The sequence below is a fragment of the Tupaia chinensis genome, unplaced genomic scaffold, assembly GCF_000334495.1.
Source record: "Tupaia chinensis unplaced genomic scaffold, TupChi_1.0 Scaffold000381_1, whole genome shotgun sequence".
Classification (NCBI taxonomy): Eukaryota; Metazoa; Chordata; class Mammalia; order Scandentia; family Tupaiidae; genus Tupaia; species Tupaia belangeri.
Genome location: NW_006159883.1, coordinates 259388 through 278320, shown reverse-complemented (window position 1 = coordinate 278320; position 18933 = coordinate 259388). Strand labels below are relative to the sequence as shown.

The 18933-nt window shown below is 40.0% G+C and overlaps 1 protein-coding gene and 1 pseudogene across 3 annotated transcripts in view; one reads left to right on the top strand and one right to left on the bottom strand.

Annotated features, from left to right (window-relative positions):
* FASTKD1 (FAST kinase domains 1) overlaps nt 1-18933 on the bottom strand; it is a 47501-nt gene that overhangs the window by 22183 nt on the left and 6385 nt on the right. For all 3 annotated transcript variants that reach the window (XM_014589790.2, XM_006153558.3, XM_027773841.1), the window contains 5 exons: nt 16080-16148; nt 11642-11767; nt 6179-6577; nt 2709-2819; nt 946-1077 (listed from right to left, as the gene is read on the bottom strand). In XM_014589790.2, the coding sequence (XP_014445276.1) occupies nt 946-1077; nt 2709-2819; nt 6179-6577; nt 11642-11767; nt 16080-16148 (837 nt within the window). The remainder of the gene's footprint in view (nt 1-945; nt 1078-2708; nt 2820-6178; nt 6578-11641; nt 11768-16079; nt 16149-18933) is intronic.
* Nucleotides 9547-10236, top strand: LOC106735408 (60S ribosomal protein L15-like; annotated as a pseudogene).

Sequence of the window (18933 nt, the reverse complement as noted above, 5' to 3'; positions counted from 1 at the left end):
CTTTCTTATAACATACTTAATATGCTAAATTTTCATCTGATGAAATGTCACTTCTAATTCCTCATTTCAAATCATTCATAACCAGGATGGCCTATCATTTTATTATAATAAAAATTATTTTTTAACAATATGCCAATTTTTTCATTTTGGCGTACAGTTCCATGCCTAGTCTTTAAGAAATCTCAATAAGAAATCAAACTAGTAGTGAAAAAAATGAAGGAGAAAAAAGATGCATCTTGTTTAAATTTCACTGAAGTCATTATTTTGATCTTGGAGAACCAGTAGATGGCATAATGGTTATATCACTGAAGTCCCACACAGCTTACTACAGTTCAAGTCCCAGACCCAGCAACTTGAAACAAACCGGGTACACAAGCATGTGTCCAAAATCCCAGGAGGAGAAAGGAGGAGAAGAGACTGCAGTGTGGCCACACCCCGGGAGGTGATTTCTTGCTTTCTGTCTATCTCTTTGTGTCTCTCTGGCGAGCACACATACCCTATAGCAAAAAAAAAAAACAAACAAACAAACAAAAAAAAAACTCTAAAAATTTTTTAAATAAAATTAAAATTTTAATGAGAAACTTTTTGTTCTAGCCTAATGAAAGTCAATAAAAAATTGAATAATTTCTTAGTTAGAATACGAGTACTATATTTACAAAAGAAAGTAACTAATTTAAAAGGAAAAAATTTAATATGAAAACACTACTTTTTTTTTAACTAATAGCCCCCTTATATATCTTATTTTTTAAATCATAAATGTAAAAATGTAATATGCCTTAGCATTCAAAGAATGGGCATTCAAAGAAAGAGATAGTGTAAGTAATAAGGTACTTTTGAAGTAAAAATGTACCAAATTTCACCTCCGAAAATTCCAGCAACTCTGTACATAATTAAACAAAGTATTGCATCTAGATTACAAAATGAAACACTTCTGTTTAATCTTACCTAAGCAGTAATTCTCTGAGTTTCACAAAAAGCTCTTTACTTTGAAAACGCAGAAAAGTCAGTGCTTGAGTTATCTTCAGTAGCTCTCCTGGTTTATAGTTATCCAAATGTTTATGCAGAATTGAAGCAATTCTAAAAAGAATGATAGAATATTGTTATAACCACTTCATTCGTTTATTTTTATTATATATTTACTGTGGAGATTTTACACTAGATGCTCTTTGTGCTGGAGAGTCAAAAATGAGTAAGACAAGATTTTCTGTTATTAAAGAACTGCCTGTGTTTCTATCACTATCTTGAAACAATTAAAACAGAATGAATAAGAAGAATCAATGACATGTGGATGAAATAACACTCAATTATCAATAGCAAGACAAGAGAAAAGCATAGTTTTACTTGGTAAATTTTTTAAAAAAATCACAGGGGACCAGCAAGTGGTCTAATGGTTATGTCACTGGATTCCCACTCAGTGGACCAAGGCTCAAGTACCAGACTGGTGACAGAACTCACACCAAGCGTGTGTGCTTGTATACCCAAAGTTCTGAGAGGAAAATGGAAGAGAAGGGATCACACTGTGGCCATCTCCCACAGGGTGATTTCTCACTTCGTCTCTCTGTCTCTCTGGTAAGCACACACAACCCATAGCAAAAATCTCTTAAAAAAAAAAAAAAAAGTCAGAGAGTAGCCATCCAATTTCATATTCTCTCCACCACAAAATCTTTACCAAGAGTTACTAACATAAGCAAAACCAATTTAATTTTCTTCCTGAGATCTACCCACCCTCAAAGAGAAATGCTTAAAAGCAATGAGAAGACCAGCAGGTGATATGGTAGTTAAGGCACTGGACTCCCACATGGACAACCATGGCAGCTTGCTTTTTCACCCTCCACCCCAACTTCTCCCTCTGTCTCTCTGGTGAGTGCACATACCCAAAGCAAATTTTAAAATAAAAAAATAATAAGTAAAATTAAATAAATAATTCTTTTAAAAATCTATGAAAAATCTAGAAAGCAATAAAGGAGGAAATGGGGAAAAAAACTAAAAGAAACATTAATAAAACATATAATAATGAAAAATCAAGCATGTATAATCAGAACTATATATTGTTTTCTCTTAAATCTCAGAAAAGTTACCAGAAAAGTCAATATATGGTACTATGGTTTCAAGGTAACATTGTAGAGTGAGAGACAATGTAATTCATAGGAACGCAAACAGTTCTGCAGAAAATATCCTTTTGATAAGTAGGGTCCTAGGGACCAGCAGGTGGTACAGTGGTTGGGACACTGGACTCCCGTCTGACTGACCACAGTTCAAGTCCCAGGCCCAGTGGCTTAAAAATCACGCCAGGCCCATGTGCATGCCTGCCCAAAATCCCAAGAGGAGAGTGAAAGAGAAGGGACTGCAGGCTGGCCATCCCCTGGGGGATGATTTTGTACTTTTCCTCTCTCTGTCTCTCTCCAGTGAGCACACACACCCTACTGCAAAAACCTTAAAAAAAAAAAAAAAAAAGTAGGGTCCTTGTTCTACGCTCTCCATTTTCCTGGATTGTGATGCTCTGCTTGAGTATCACAGCGGCAGCAAATAAAATGAAAGATACTAGAAACAACTTCTCTTCTGTATTTGAAGAACAAACTAGAGCATAAATAATGTCTTAAGTGTTAATTATTTATTTCTTTAAAACAGCTAGATTATAAATGTTTTCTTAGAAAAAAGTAACCACTTAAGAGTGACAACTAAACACCATAAATCTCGGGAAACGTTACTTTTTAATCAGATACGGATTTCTGCTTTCCATCTCTTCCATCACCCCCAGCACTGCCAGGGCTTGCTGGCTGGTCAGTTCCTCTGACATCAATAATACAGCTGATTTAAGTCTAGAAGCAAAGAAAATATTATGTTGAAAAATAGAAAATCAAGTTGCAAAAAATGTTTTTAATAATAGCTCTTGGGTAACAAAAGAAAAATAATGTAAGCAAAAACTCAAGAATTCAATATATAATTCTAACTTTCTCCCTATATACTTGGGGATAATATAAAATGTTACTGAGTAACGGAAAGCACATTGTGACCTAACCATGGAAGCACACTGGATGCCACTACTGAGGACACATGGGAAGTCTGGGTTGCGTTCCTGGGCCATCTTAAAAATTCAGGTGAGGTGGTGTGAGCCTCTATTCCCATCTATTGGGGAGGCTGAGGTAGGAGGTATATTACAGGCAAGAACCTATTTAAAATACCCCACACACACACACCACACAAAAGAAAAGAAGAGGTACTGTTTTCTACAAAGGAATTAAGACTTCAGTATAATCTAATCTTAAACTGTACCTTAAAAAAATTGGACCAGCAGGTGATGTGGTGGTTAAAGTTGCTGAACTCCCACATGGCCAACCGCAGTTTGAGTGCCAGATCTGGCAGCTTGCCTTCTCTTTCCTCCCTCTTTCTCTCTGTGGTCAAATTAAATAATAATAATAATATTAACAACAACAATAAATGGGACCAGCAGTTGGCATAATGGCTACAGCACTGGACTCCCATGTAGTTGACCGCAGTTCGAGTCCTAGACCTGGTGACTTAAACACATGCCGGCCGCTTGTCCTACTGGACAGCTCCACATCAGCCTTTTCACCAATCTTATGAAACCTTTCAAACTCAGCTTCTCCCCAAAGCTTTTTCCAACCACTTCAGTTCACAATTTTCCCTCACTCCTCTATCTGCCCACAGCACTTACTATCTACATCACTAATTTAGTACGTAGTTATGAACTATGTTGAGTTGTTACAGTACTTACATATCTTGAGAATATATTACTATCCTCCTAACGAAATATACATTCTTTAAGACAGGGACTGAGCCAAATCCAACTTCTACACTGCCTTAGCATACAAAATTGTAATGATATTTGGTGACAAAAATAGATTATGATTAAAGTTTTTGATAATTATCTTGTTTCTATATCTTTTTTTTTTAACTTTTTTTAATTTGCTAGAGGGAGGGACCAGCAGTTAGTGTAATGGCTATGTCACTGAACTCCCATGTAGTCGACCGCGGTTCAAGTCCCGGAGCTGGTGGCTTAAACTCACGCTGGGCACATGTGCGTGCGTGCCCAAGATCCCGAGAGGAGAATGGAGGAGAAGGGACTGCGGCATGGCCATCCCCCCTGGGGGGTGATTTCTCACTTTCTGTCTCTCTGTCTCTCTCTGTCTGTCTGGCAAGTGCACGCGCCCTATAGCAAAAACCTCTCCAAAAAAAAAACTTTCCTAGAGGGAACATGAGCTTGCCAGGGACAGAAAGAGTTGGGGAGAGTAAGAAAGCACCCTTCATGGAGGGATGGTCACAGTACAAACTCTTCTCCTGTTTCTCCTTTTGAGATTTTGGACACACACACACACGCCTGGTGTGTTTTTCAAGCCACTGGTTCCAGAACTTGAATTGCATGTTGTCCACATAGAATCCAGCCACCTTATGCACCATGCTGGTTTTTCTTGTCTCTATCGTGATATGTTATTTTAAAATGTCCCCTTACGTTTTTTCATATAACTCCAAAAAATCCTTAAAACTTTCTCAGGGTCGGCCTTATAGCACAGTGGTTAAGGCCCATGCATAGGAAGTTGGATCCAATATGGCCAACTGCGGTTCACATGCCATCCCCAGAGGCTTGGGAAACCTGCCAGGTATGTGAGTGTGCATGCCCAAATTCTGACAGAATGGGGAAATAAAGGAAAAGGGATTAGACTATGTCTCACTGGGGCAAGTGCTTTCTCTCCATGAAGTTTTCCTCAACAGAATAAAAATACAAATTCCTTAGACCAGCAGGTAGTATGGTGGCTAAACTGCTGGACTCCCACATGGCCGACTGCAATTCAAGTCCTGGATCCAGTGGCTTGAAATATGCAAATGTGTGTGCGTGCCCAGTTTCCCAAGAGGATGGAGGAGAAGGGATTGTAGCATGGTCATCCCCCCTAGGGAGTGATTTCTCACTTTCCCTCTCTCTGTCTCTCTACACAAGCACATTTGCTCTGTAGCAAAAACAAAAACAAACAAAAATCCTCTCTTATGTAATTCCTACTAAGCTGAATCTACTCATACTTATCTGTTAGGAATACTGTAATTCTAAATATTCCATATACTTACACTAAGGAACAGAATTATATGCCTGTGTGTAAACCCAGTCACAAGATAATCTTATCTACCAATCACATTTATGTATTAATTTAATATCTGACCATCTTTATGTCCCAAACATTTCTATCTACCTTGATATCTGGTAAAACTGAAAATTCACATCCAGCTGCAGTGACACAGCACTAATATAATGGTCTGCAATGCTGAACCCAAGTAGGAAGGTCCTGAGTTCACATCCCAAGGTCTCTCTGTATGTGTTCAGTGCACATCTCTGTGCCCATGATCGGGCTGGCTGACGTTGGGGGGAATGAGAGTGGACTAAGAAAAGGGAATAAAAGCACTTAAATGGGGGGCTGGCAGGTGGCATGGTGGTTAAGGGCACTGGACTCCCACATGGCCTACTACAGTTCAAGTCCTGGACCTGGTGGCTTGCTTGCTTTCTCTCTCTCTCTCTCTCTCTCTCTCTCTCTCTGTCACTTTCTGGTCAAATTAAAGTAAAGAAAGTTAAAGGAAACAATTTAAAAAATAAAAAAGTGCACTTAAATGGTATTCTCCGTCATCATTTTATTTTATTTTATTTTATTTTATTTTATCTTTTTTTTGAGAGGTTTTTGCTAGAGGGCGCGTGCACTTGCCAGATAGACAGAGAGAGACATAGAGACAGAAAGCGAGAAATCACCCCTCAGGGCGGATGGCCACGCCACAATCCCTTCTCCTCCATTCTCCTCTTGGGATCTTAGGCACGCGCACACACAACGCCCAGCATGAGTTTAAGCCGCCGGGTCCAGGATTTGAACCATAGTCGACTACGTGGGAGTCCAGCGACATAGCCATTACGCTAACTGCTGGTCCCTCCGTCATCATTTTCTATGTTGGTCCTACACCAGGGTTTATCATCCACCTTTCAGAACACACCGGTAGACTAAGAGTTTGAGATGTAAATTAGAATAATCAGAAAAAGAATCAAGGCACAGAACATAAGAAAATATGTTCCCTTCATGATTCACCGAGGGTGATTTTTATGCCATCCAGAGCTGCGAGGAGACCTAAGCTGAAAGGCTTCATATATTTCCAACAAGAAAAGTAAAGCATTTTAAACTGTACTTACTGTTTCTTTTCTTCATGTCCCGCCATGGGTCCCAATGCTACAAACAATTTTACAAAGCTGGCAGGGTGATCAAACAGAGGACTCATTTCTTTTAGTCTCTTTTTAGCCATTTTAGTAAACTCGAAACTATGAAACTGTAGAAAGCGGTATAGACCAAGTATTTTACTGATGGAATCCAAATCAAGATGGTTTATATTGCTTAAAAACACTTCATTACACCTTTCTAATAGTGGGTAATAACTATATTTAACATTTCGAAGAAACTGTACTATTCTTTTCGCAATGTTGACCTCAGAAGAATCTATGGTATCAAAAAGAAATTCTGTTTTGTTCAGTAATTGTTCTTGAAAATGTTGTGATATTAAAGAAGATATGCTGACCATCAAGACAGACAAAGACCTGAAAAAAAAAAGAAAAAGATGCAAAAAATTTTACATTATTTAAAAATAACGACCAATTCAGGCTAGTCCTGAAATGTAGTAGTTGTGTGTGGGGGATGCCGAATTCCACAGGGCTGATCACAGTTCGAATCTCGGCCTTAGTGGCTTGAAAAACACACTGGAGGGGCAAGCAGTGGTGTAATGGTTAAGATGCTTGACTCCCACATGGTTCAAGACCCAGACCTAGTGACTTGCTTTCTCTCTATCTCTCTCTCTCTCTCTCTCTCTCTCTCTCTCTCTCGTGAGCGCATGTGCCCCACAGCAAATTTCAAAATAATAATCATCAATAAAATTAAATAAAGAATTACTAAGAAAAACACACTGGACATGTGCATGTGCTAGCACCATATCCTGATGGGAAAGAAAAATGGAGGAAAGGGATTGCAGCATGACCATACCCCACTGGGGAGTTCTCCCTCTCTCTCTCTCTCTCTCTCTCTCTCTCTCTCTCTCTTGCACACATAGCTTCTGGCATTAAAAAAAAGAAGAGGAAAAAGAAAAAGACCAAATCTAGAAGTAAATGACCAGATATAGAAAAGAATTGGTAAAACTAGTGAATTTTATAAAAAGATGTATTTTTAAACATTAGTGGGACTTGCACTCCTGAGTCAGCAGGTGGTGTGGTGGTTAAGGCACTGGATTCCCACATAGCTGACTAAGGCTTGAGTCCTGGACCTGGCAGCTTGAAAATCACACTGGGCACATGTGCATTTGGACCTAAAATCCCAGAAGAAGAATGGAGGAAGAAGGACTGTGGTGTGGCCATCCCCCACCTTGGGGCGATTCTCACTTTCCCTCTGTCTCTCTCTGCCTCCCTCCAGTGAGCACACACACCCTATGGCAAAAACCTTAAAAATAAAATAAAAAAGTTATTTAAAAAAAAGATGGAAAACCAATTTGAATAACCTACACTATCTAACTTCTCGATGTACTAATTCTATAAAGCTACAATAATCAAGAGTAGTTTTAATGAACGGATTTATCACTGGAACAGAATAGAGTCTAAAAATAGATCTGAATATCAGAGTCATATGATTTGAGACAATGTAACAAAGCAATTCAACATGGAAAGTAAAAAATTTTGGGGGGTGGAGGGGTAGAGTTTTTTGTGTTTGTTTTTTTGGGGGGTTTTTTGAAAGAGATTTTTTGCTATAGGGCACATGTGCTTGCCAGACAGAAAGCAAGAAATCACCCCCAAGGGGCGATGGCCTCGCCACAATCCCTTCTCCTCCACTGTCCTCTTAGGACCTTGAGCACATACACACACACACCCGGTGTGGATTTTAAGTCACTAGTTCCAGGACTTGAACCATAGCCAACTACATGGGAGTCCAGTGATGTAACCATTACACCATATGCTAGTCCTGGAAAGTAAAATCTTTTAAATAAATGGTGTTGGGACAACTATTACAGATACACATATAGAGGAATAAAAGACTTTGACTTCTCCCATATACCACAAAAGTTCATTTGAGATGAATCACAGGCCTAAATGTAAAAGCTAAGCACTAAAACTATAAAGTTTCTAGAATAAAACAGAGGGAAATATCTTTGTGATGTTAGAGCAGGCAAAAATTTCTTGGAGAGGACACAGAAAGCACAATCCACAAAAGAAGAAACTAAAACTTCTTATCAGATGATTCCATTAAAAGAAAGAATCGGGGGGCCACCAGGTGGTGTAGTGGTTAAAGTCCTGGACTCCCACATGATCTACTGCAGTTCAAGTCCCAGACCTGGTGGCTTGCTTGCTTTCTCTCTCTCTCTCTGATCAAATTTTTAAAAAATAATAACGATAATAAAGTTAAATAATTCTTTTTTTAACAAAACAAATTGGGGGCCCAGCCTGTGGCACACATGGCCAATGTCACAGTTTGAGTTCTGGACATGTCAGCTTGAGAACCTGCCAGACACATGTGTGTGCATGCCCAAAATACCGAGAGGAGAATGAAGAATGGATTGAGGCATGGCCACACCCTAAGGAATGCTTTCTTACTTTGTCTCTCTCTTTCTTGTGAATGCATACAACCCTACATCAAAATTGAAAAGAACTGAACAACCATAGGCTGGTCAAAATATTCACAACACATGTACCTAACAAAGGCCTTGTATCCGGGCCCAGCCTGATGGTACAATTGGTAACATAATAAACTGCAGTGCTGGAAGCCATATACTACCTGATTCAAATCCCAGCTAGTACTACCTGGAACACACCAGACACATGTGTGCATGCCCAAGATCCTTATGAATCAGAAGAAAAGGGATCATAGCTTGATAAGACCCTGTCAAGGGTACTTCCTTTTTCTCTCTGTGCATATATGCTCTCTATCATGACAAAAATAATTAATTTTTAAAAAGTACCATAGAGGCCAGCAGATGGCAAAGTGTTTACATCATTGGACTCCCACATGGCTGAACACAGTTTGAATCCTCAACTTAGTGGCTTGCTTTCTCATACAGTCTATAGCAAAAATCTCTCTTTTTAAAATAACTTTGAAGAATTATTTTCCATTTATTTGTTTGTTTGTTGTTGTTTTTTGTTTTTGTTTTTTAATTGGACCAGAGAGAGAGAGAAAAGGAAAGTGAAACAGCAAGCTGCAGGTTCAGGATTCAAACCACAGTCCACCATGTGGGAGTCCAACACCTTAACCTCTGCGCCACCTGCTGGCCCTAGCAAAAATCTCTTCAAAAAACAAACAAACAAAAAACACCTCTGGCTTGAAAACTATAGAAAAGCCTCAAATATTACTTCCAAATAGCTAGTTAGTATTCAGCTAACGAAATCATTAACTCTCCATTATGAAACTGAAAAGAAAGTAGTCCCAGATGGAAGGAATTAGAAAGACATAACTGTATATAAAATCTGTGAATTCACATTTGATTTAAATACTTATGTTGGGGAGAAATGCTCTTTCCTTTTCGTCTGGCGGCAGCCATCAGATAAGCCAAGATGGGCGTGTACAAGTACATCCAAGAGCTGTGGCGGAAGAAGTAGCCCCACGTGATGCGCTTTCTACTGTGGGTCCGCGGCTGGCAGTACCGCCAGCTCTCTGCGTTGCGCCTGCACTGAGCGCCCCGCCCCACCCAGCAGGATAAAGCAGGCCGACTGGGCTACCAAGTGAAGCTCGGTTACGTGATATACAGGATTGGTGTGCGGCGTAGAGGCGGCAAACACCCAGTCCCCAAGGATGCAACCTATGGCAAGCCTGTCCATCATGGTGTTAACCAGCTCAAGTTTGCTGGCAGCCTCCAGTCTGTTGCAGAGGAGCGAGCTGGATGCCACTGTGGGGCTCTTCCTGTCCTGAATTCTTACTGGGTGGGTGAAGATTCCACATACAAATTCTTCGAGGTTATCCTCATTGATCCATTCCATAAAGCTATCAGAAAAAACGCTGACACCCAGTGGATTACCAAGCCAGTCCACAAGCACAGGGAGATCCGTGGGCTGACATCTGCAGGCCACAAGAGCCAGGCCTTGGAAAGGGCCACAAGTTCCACCACACTATTGGTGGCTCTTGCCGTGCAGCTTGGAGAAGGCGCAGTACTCTCCAGCTCCACTGTTACCGCTAATCTAAGAAATGTTTGTAAAATTCATACCTAATAAACAATTTAGGACTGTCATATCTGCTTAAAAGTGTTATTTGTTAAACTAGTCTGCAGATTGTTTCATGGATGCTTTGTCAGATTATGAAAGTTCCAAGTGCAATAATGATTGAAGATTATAAATGATAGTGTATCTTGTTTCTAATAAGGTAAACTTTTTTGTCTGCTTTATCTTATTAGGGAGTTATATGTTGGTGTTTAAAATGTGTGATATAATAGGTGTAAAAATAAATTCTGTAAAACAGGAGTTCAGAAACTAAAAAAAAAATTATTTTACTTTAATATGTAATAACAGTAACAACTATAAATTCCTCAAAAACTTCTATGTTCTAGATACGCACTGGGAGATAATTCTCCATGGGTTTCTAGAGTTTCTATACATATTGCAAGCAGAGGAACTGACTGCCTCTATTTGGAACTATCATTTCTTTTTTTTTTAAGAGAGATATTTGGGGCTCGCAGGTGGCATGGTAATTGAAGTGCTGGATTCCCACATGGCCTACCGCAGTTGAGTCCCAGACCTGGAGGCTTGCTTTCTTATTCTCCCTTGCTTTCTCTGTCTCTCTCTGGTCAAAACTGAAGGGCAATAATGATAAATAAAAATTTTAAAAATAAATAAATAAACCTTTAAAAAAAGATTATTTTTCCGTAGGGCATGTATACTCGCCAGACAGAGAAAGTGAGAAGTCACCGCACCCCCCAGGGGGGATGGCCATACTGCAATCCCTTCTCCATTCTCCTCCTAAGATTTTGGGCACACACGCACATGTGCCCAGTATGAGTTTCAAGCCTCTGGGTCTCGGACTTGAACTGTAGTCAGCCATGTGGGAGTCCAACACTTTCACCACACACCATCTGCTGGCCCCTGGAACTATCTTTTTAAGGCTATTTGTATAGCAAACAGCATAGGAGGATAGGGAGCGTGTCTCCTACTGGAGCACAGTAGACACACTTACCACACAATATAAAAGATGCAGGTTCCCTAATGGCAGGGTTCCTCCCTAACTGTAACTAACCACTGTGAATTGGGGTCCAGGGAACCAGCACAAGAAAATACGGGTCTTCTGGCTATTACTCTTGCCATCAGAACTAACATCCTTTGTCTCTGACCTAGACGTCTCATGTCTTCTGCCAGCACCTATGAAAACGTGGCAGGCAAATTTGTGAGCTTGCAATTAAGGTAAAATCTCAGACTCTTCACAGAGCTCAACAAAATTGTGTTACACTTTACATATCTCATCTATAATTCCCACAGCAACATTGAAAAGTAGATATGACTGTCCCTATTTTATAGATGAGAGTATGCATCTCCAACACATTGATTAAATTAGCACTAAGTCATGTAGCTGCAAGCGGTAAATCTGCATCTGCATTCAAATCCTAGGATCCTTCCATTTCAACACAAGTCCCTAAATAAATTTACCTTAAGTCCTCTATGGTTTCCAAGTTCCTATTTACAATATCTGCAATTTTTCCCATTAGTGGACTAAGATACAAATGCTGATCCACTAGGTAAGAGGAAAATTTTGACAGCACATTAATATCAAACCTATTAAAGGAAACATATAAATAAGATCATTAGTATTTACTTAGACTTAAAAAGCATAATGCAGTTATAAAAGGCAATAAAAATACTATTACAATACTATTATGAGTTTATCTAAAATACTGATAATTGACTATTAAAGTAACAAATGGGAACAATTTAAAAATTACATATTGTGACCAGCAGATGGCATAATGATTACCTTGCTGGACTCCCACATGGCCAAATGCAGTTTGAGTCCTGGACTTGGTGGCTTGAAACTCACACTGGGCGCATGTGTGTGCATTCCCAAAATCCCAAGAAGAGAGTGGAGCAGAAGAGATTGCAGTATGACCATCTCCCCAGGGGGTGATTTCTCCCTTTCTTTCTTTCTTTTTTTTTTAAAAAGAATTATTTTATTTAATTTTATTTCTTTATTTTAATTTGACCAGAGTGAAGAGAGTGAGAAAGTAAACTGCCAGGTCAGTGACTCAAACCACAGCCAGCCATGTGGGAACCCAGTGCTCTTAACTACCACCCCACCTGCCGGCCCCTCACTTTCTGTCTCTCTATCTCTCTCTGTCTCTCCAGCAAGCACACACATCCTATAGCAAAAATCTCTCTTAAAAAAATAAAATTAAAATAAGAATTAGATACTATAGAAAGACTTAAAAGAAAAACTCAGGCCAGTCAATGGCATGGTAGTAAAAGCTCTGGATCCTATGTGGTTAACAGAGTAGTTTGGGGACCAGCAGTTAGCGTAATGGCTATGTCACTGAACTCCCATGCAGTCGACCAAGGTTCAAGTCCCGGACCTGGTGGCTTAAAATCACACCGGGCGCATGTGCATGCATGCCCAAGATCCTGAGAGGAGAATAGAGGAAAAGAGATTGCAGTGTGGCTTTCCCCCCAGGGGGTGATATCTTGCTTTCTTTCTCTCTGTCTCTCTCTGTCTTTCTGGCGAGCGAATGAGCCCTATAGCAAAAACATCTTAAAAAAAAAAAAAAAACAAAAACAGAGTAGTTTGAGTCCCAGACTTAACAGCTTGAGAAACACGCTGGCTTATTTTTAATTCCTGAATTTCAAATACAAGCTAAACGCTCTTGCCATGGGCCACTATACAATGCCAATCTATAATAATCTATCCCACTTGAATCATTACAAATTGTATTTATATATCATAAATTCCAGGGCATTTTAGCAAGATCATTGATTGATTTTGTAGCTATGGCTGCAACAAGAAAAAATGGACTTCATAGCCCACAAAGACTAAAAACATCAGAAATTAGTGGCTACTAGAAATGCTACATATAGAATATAAATTAATGTTTTTCCTTCTTTTATTTTTCATTTTTGCCAGAGAGCACATGTGCTCGCCAGAGAAAGAGAGAAGGAAAGGGAGAAAGCACCTCCCCTGGGGCATGGTCATGTCACAACCCATTCTCATCCCTTTCTCCATCCTGTCAGGATTTTGCACACGCATCTGGTATTTTTCCCAAGCTGCCAGGTCTGGGACTCAAACCGCGGGATAGGCCATGGATTCAAGCTGCCAAGTCTGGGACTCAAACCATGGGGTAAGCCATAGATCCATGGATTCATGGATCCATGCAGATCTAGCTGCCTTAACCACCAGGCCACAGAGCCAGGCCTAAATTAAGGATTAAAAAGTTTTGTATTGGGGCCAACAGGTGGTGTAGTGGTTAAAGACGCTGGATTCCCACATCACCAACTGTGGTTCAAGTCCTGGACCTGGTGGCTTGCTTTCTCACTTTCCCTTTCTCTCTCTCTGGTCAAATAAAAAAATAATAATAACAAATGGAATTACATAAATAAATAAACCTTTTCTTAAATTTTTGTATTACTTAGCATAAAAAAAGAAAAAGGGCCAGCCTCAACGCCTACAAGTTAAGCAAGTCGGACCACACGGCCAACCATTGTTCTAATCTCAGCCCTGGTGGCACGAAAAATAGGTCAGGCATATAAGCATGCATGTCCAAAATCCTGACAGGATGGAGACATAAAGAAGGAATTGTGGCAGTATCATGCCCCATTGGGATGTCATTTCTCTGTCTCTCTCTGGAGAGCACACATGCCCTCTGGCAACTAAAAAAAGAGAGCATGAGAGAGATGTGCCTCACTCATTAGGAAGCCCAGTTGTTCATCTGTAATTTTTAAACTAATAAATAGTAAAACCAAACAAAAGAGCACCTTTTTTTTGAAGAGGTTTTTGCTATAGGGCACATGCACTCGCCAGAAAAACAGAGAAAGACAGAGAGACAGAACTCAAGAAATCACCCCCCAAGGGGGATGACTACGCCACAATCCCTTCTCCTCCAGTCTCCTCTCAGGATCTTAGGCGCACACACACATGTGCCCGGCATGAGTTTATGCCAGCAGGTCCGGGACTCGAACCGTTGTCGACTACATGGAAGTGCAGTGACATAGCTATTACGCCAATTGCTGGTCCCAAGAACACCTATTTTATAACTATTTTGTTCAAATTGCCTAATACGCAGAACACTTAATAGTGCTTTGAAGATAAATATGGACTCGGAATAGTCATGACATAATTTTCTATGTTTTTCTATGCAGAAATGTATCATGACTTTTCCGATGACTCAATAAAATGATTTGACCTATTATCAACAATGTCCAAATTAAGGCCAGCCCCACAGCACAGTGGTTAAGTACTATGCATAGGAAGTAGAATCCCATATGGCCAACCAGGGTTTAAGCCCATGGCTTCAAAAACACACAAGGCAAACATGTATGCTGGAACCTGATGGGATAGATAATTAATTGTAAGAGAAAGGACTGTGTGACCAGGCCTCGTCGAGGGGGTGCTTTCTTGCTCTTTCTCTCTCTCTCTCAAAATTGGAGCAAACAGGACTATTTCCAGGTCCATTGAAGGATGCTTTCTCATTCTCTCTCTCTCTCACACATGTTCCCATTAGTGTAAATAAATAAATAAATACCAAATTAAAACTAAAAGATCCAGTAAATAAACAGTTTTTACTATTTGCAAAAGGAGTAAGATTATCTTCAGTAAAGGGTAGAAAAGGTGCAAGAATGGGACCAGCAGGTGGCATGGTGGTTAAGACGCTGGACACTCCCACATGGCTGACCACGGTTCAAGTCTTGGACCTGGTGGCTTGCTTTCTCACTTTCCTTCTCTTTCTCTCTGTGTCTCTCTCTGGTCAAATCAAAATAAAATGAATGAATGAATAAAAGTAAATAAATAATTTTTTAAAAAGAGAATGAAATGGATGAGAAGAGAGATAGGTTTAGATAATGAGTAACTAAAATCACAACTTAGTAGATGAATCTAGAATTTCTAAACCCAGCATACAACAGATTCTTCTTTTTTTTTAAGTGTATCTATTTCTTCTATGAGCAAGAGAGAGAGAGAGAAACACAGAAAGATAGCACCTCCAATAGAGTCTTGACACCAACATCCAAGCCCAACTTCATCCAGCCCTGAATCATGCACACCTGCATGCATCAGCGCACTCAGGAAAGCCTCCAGAACTGAAATCAGAACATCCTACGTGGGTCAGTCGTGCAGAGCATCCAGTTTTAACACTGTACCCCTGTCCTTTACAATAGACTTCAGATTCTTAAACCCTACAATAAGCTCAAGCTAAAGAATGAAGTAAATGCATTATAAATCTTAAGTTTATATTAATCTATATGAGTACCAAACCTTTCTATAATAAAATGTCTCAGAGCTACAATATTTTTTTTCGAGTTTTTGCTAGAGCGCACATATGCTCACCAGAGAGAGAGAGAGTGAGAGAGAAAGTAAGAAATCACCAGGAGAAATTCCCTCAGAGGGATGGCCACACCACAGTCACTTTTCCTCCATTCTCCTTCTTTGGATTCTAGGTGCACATGCACATGCACCTGATGTGTTTTTCAAGATGCCAGGTTCTGGACCTGAACTGTAGAGTTGGCCATGTGGGATCCAGCACCTAAACCACCATGCCACTTGCTGGTTCCAGAGCTACAATTTTTGATTTAGCACAAGCCAAAGCAAAGCCTTGGTATAATGTTCTTGTTTAAAAACAAAGAGTGCATGAATAGCTATGATTCTACCTTATTTAAGATATGATTAATTATGTATGTAGAAAAGCACACTGTTTCCCAGAAAATTTTCTCTCTTATAGAACACACATTACATAATCAAAAACCCTCTATCTAAATTGAGTTTAAATACATTTTTTTCAATGAGCCTTGATAGGCAGGCAGCAGCTCCAAATTCTTTTCTTACAAGTCTTCACTGGGCTAACCCAGAAAGGGTTACGCTGATCTTAGATGACAAAGCCAGAGTACTTGCCTTTCCATCCTTCTCCAGGCTTCTGTAACAAGTGCTTCAACTAGTGGGTCATGGGCCTCAACAGCAAACCTTAATAAAAATAAGAGAAATAATTATCCATACATAAATATAAAGAAGTATTTTATTTAACTATATTTATTTATTTATTTATTTATTTATTTATTTTAATTTGACCAGAGAGGGACAGGGTGAGAGAGAGGGAAAGTGAGAAAGCAAGTTGCCAGGTCCGGGACTAGAACAGTGGTCAACCATATGGGAGTCCAATGCCCTTAACCATCATGCCACCTGCTGGCCCCATAAGTTTTTTATATATATATATTTTTTTTTTGAGAGGTTTTTGCTATAGGGTACGTGCGCTTACCAGAAAGACGGAGAGACAGAAAGCGAGAAATCACCCCGCAGAGAGGATGGCCACGCCATAATCCCTTCTCCTCCATTCTCCTCTATGGATCTCGGGCACGCATGCACACGCACCCGCCTGGCATGAGTTTAAGCCACCAGATCCGGGACTCAAACTGCGGTCAACTACACAGGAGTCCAGTGACATAGCCATTATGCCAACTGCTGGTCCCATACATAAATATTTTTAAGTCATTAAAAACACATGTAATAAAATTTATAAAGCAAGAGTGAACCTCAAGTTACTCTGGTCTTACACTGGTGGTCTTTATTTCTGGTCTGCTCCCGTTCAGTATTCTGATTTCCTGGTACAGTCCAATAAACATCTCTACTTTATCACATGCCCTCTCAACCTTTTATCTGCTCTTTTCAATGCCCTTCACTGAACAACAAAAATGCTGAATGATGGGATCAGCAGCTTACATAATGATTACATCATTGGACTCCCATGTAGTCGGCCAATGATTTCTCGCTTTCTGTCTCTCCGTCTTTCTGGTAAGCAACGTTCAAGTCCCAGACCCAGTGGCTTCAAACTCACATCAGGTGCATGTGTGTGTATGCCCAAAATCCCAAGAGGAGAACGGAGGAGAAGGGATTGCGGTGTGGCCATTGCCCTGGGGTGGGGGTGGGGGGTGATACTTTCTGTCTCTATCTCTCTGGTGAGTGCATGTGCCCTATAGAAAAAAAATCTCAAAAAAAAGTTCGATGGTATATTTTATATTAAAAGTATATATAAAACATATTACTTTGTTCCAATTATAAAAATATTTTTATAGGAGAAAGTTTGTAACATATAGAAAAACACTAATAGGAGTTAACCACTTTAATCATTAAGTATTTCCTTCATGGACCTCAGAAAAAAATGTTATAACTTGAGAGACAAGCAGGTGGTGCTGGACACTCTCACATGGCTGACTGTGGTTCGAGTCCTTGACCTGGTGGCTTTCTTTCTCACTTTCTCTCTCTCTGTCAAATCAAAATAAATGAATGAATAAATAAAAAATTAAATATTTAAAATAAATAAATAAATAAAAGAAAAACTGCTATAACTTGAGAAAGATCACAAAAAACAAGGAATCAGGGACCAGCAGGTGACATAGTAGTTAAGTCACTGGACTCCCACATGGCCAATGAGTTCAATTCTCAGACCCAATGGCTTGAAACACACTGGGCACATGTGTGTGCATGCCCAAAATCCTGCCTGAGGAGAGAATAAAGGAGAAGGGATTGTGGTATGGCCATCCCCATGGAGGGTTATTTCTTATTTTCTGTCTCTCTGTCTCTGTCTCTCTGGCAAGCACACACACCCTACAGCAAAAATCTCTCTTAAAAAAAGTAATAAAAACAAGGAATCATCCTTTTTTAGTCTAACATCAGTCTCCAATAAGTAAAGCCCCTCACCTATAGACACCAAAGCTCTAATGAAAACAACTGCATCAGGACCAGGAGATGGTGTGGTGGTTAAAGCACTGGACACTCATACATGGTTGACCATGGTTCAAATCTCGGACCTGGTGGCTGGCTTTCTCACTTTCCCTTTCTCTCTCTCGGTCTCTCTGGTCAAATTAAAATAAATGAATTAATAAATAAAATAAAATAAATATTTAAAAAACTGCATCTCAGGACCAGAAGTTAGCATAATGGCTATGTCGCTGGACTCCCACATGGTTGACCACTGTTCACATCCCAGACCTGGTGGCTTAAACTCACGCCAGGCTCATGTGCGTGCGTGCCCAAGATCCTGAGAGGTGAATGAAGGAGAAGGGCTTGCAGCAAATCACCCTTGGGGGGTGATTTGTCGCTTTCTATCTCTCTGTCTCTCTCTGTCTGGCTGGCAAGTGCACGTGCCCTACATCAAAAACCTCTTCAAAAAAAAAAAAAACTACATCTCTGACTTATGTAGTGCTGACATTGACAACTACTTAAATAACTTTTGAAGGTTGCATTATCATGTGAAAAAATGGCTGTCTATATACCAGTGAGATAAATAATCAAAACAATTGACAGCCCTTCTTCAAGAGACAGACAGCGCCATGGCTCCAGCGATCTAGCCATTTTGGGAGAAAGGAAGATGTCCCACTGATAACTGGGCCTCCAGCATCCAAAACTCACGTGCCCTTCTTCAAGAGACAGACAGCGCCATGGCTCCTGCGATCTAGCCTTTTTGGGAAAAAGAAAGATGTCCCACTGATAACTGGGCCTCAAGCATACAAAACTCGCGTGGTAGGAAGACCACTTACAAGTCTCCTGTCTCTGTATCACTCTTTGTCTCTCTCTACCTCTGTCTCCCACCAGATGACTAGAAATCGCTGCAGGACCACCAGAAATATGGGGAAGCAGGAAAATACCTCTCCTCCAAGGGAAAAAGATAACTCCTCTTCATCCACATACAGTTCAATGGAAATCATGGAAATGTCTGATAAAGAATTCAGAACATTCATAATGGCAAAGCTAA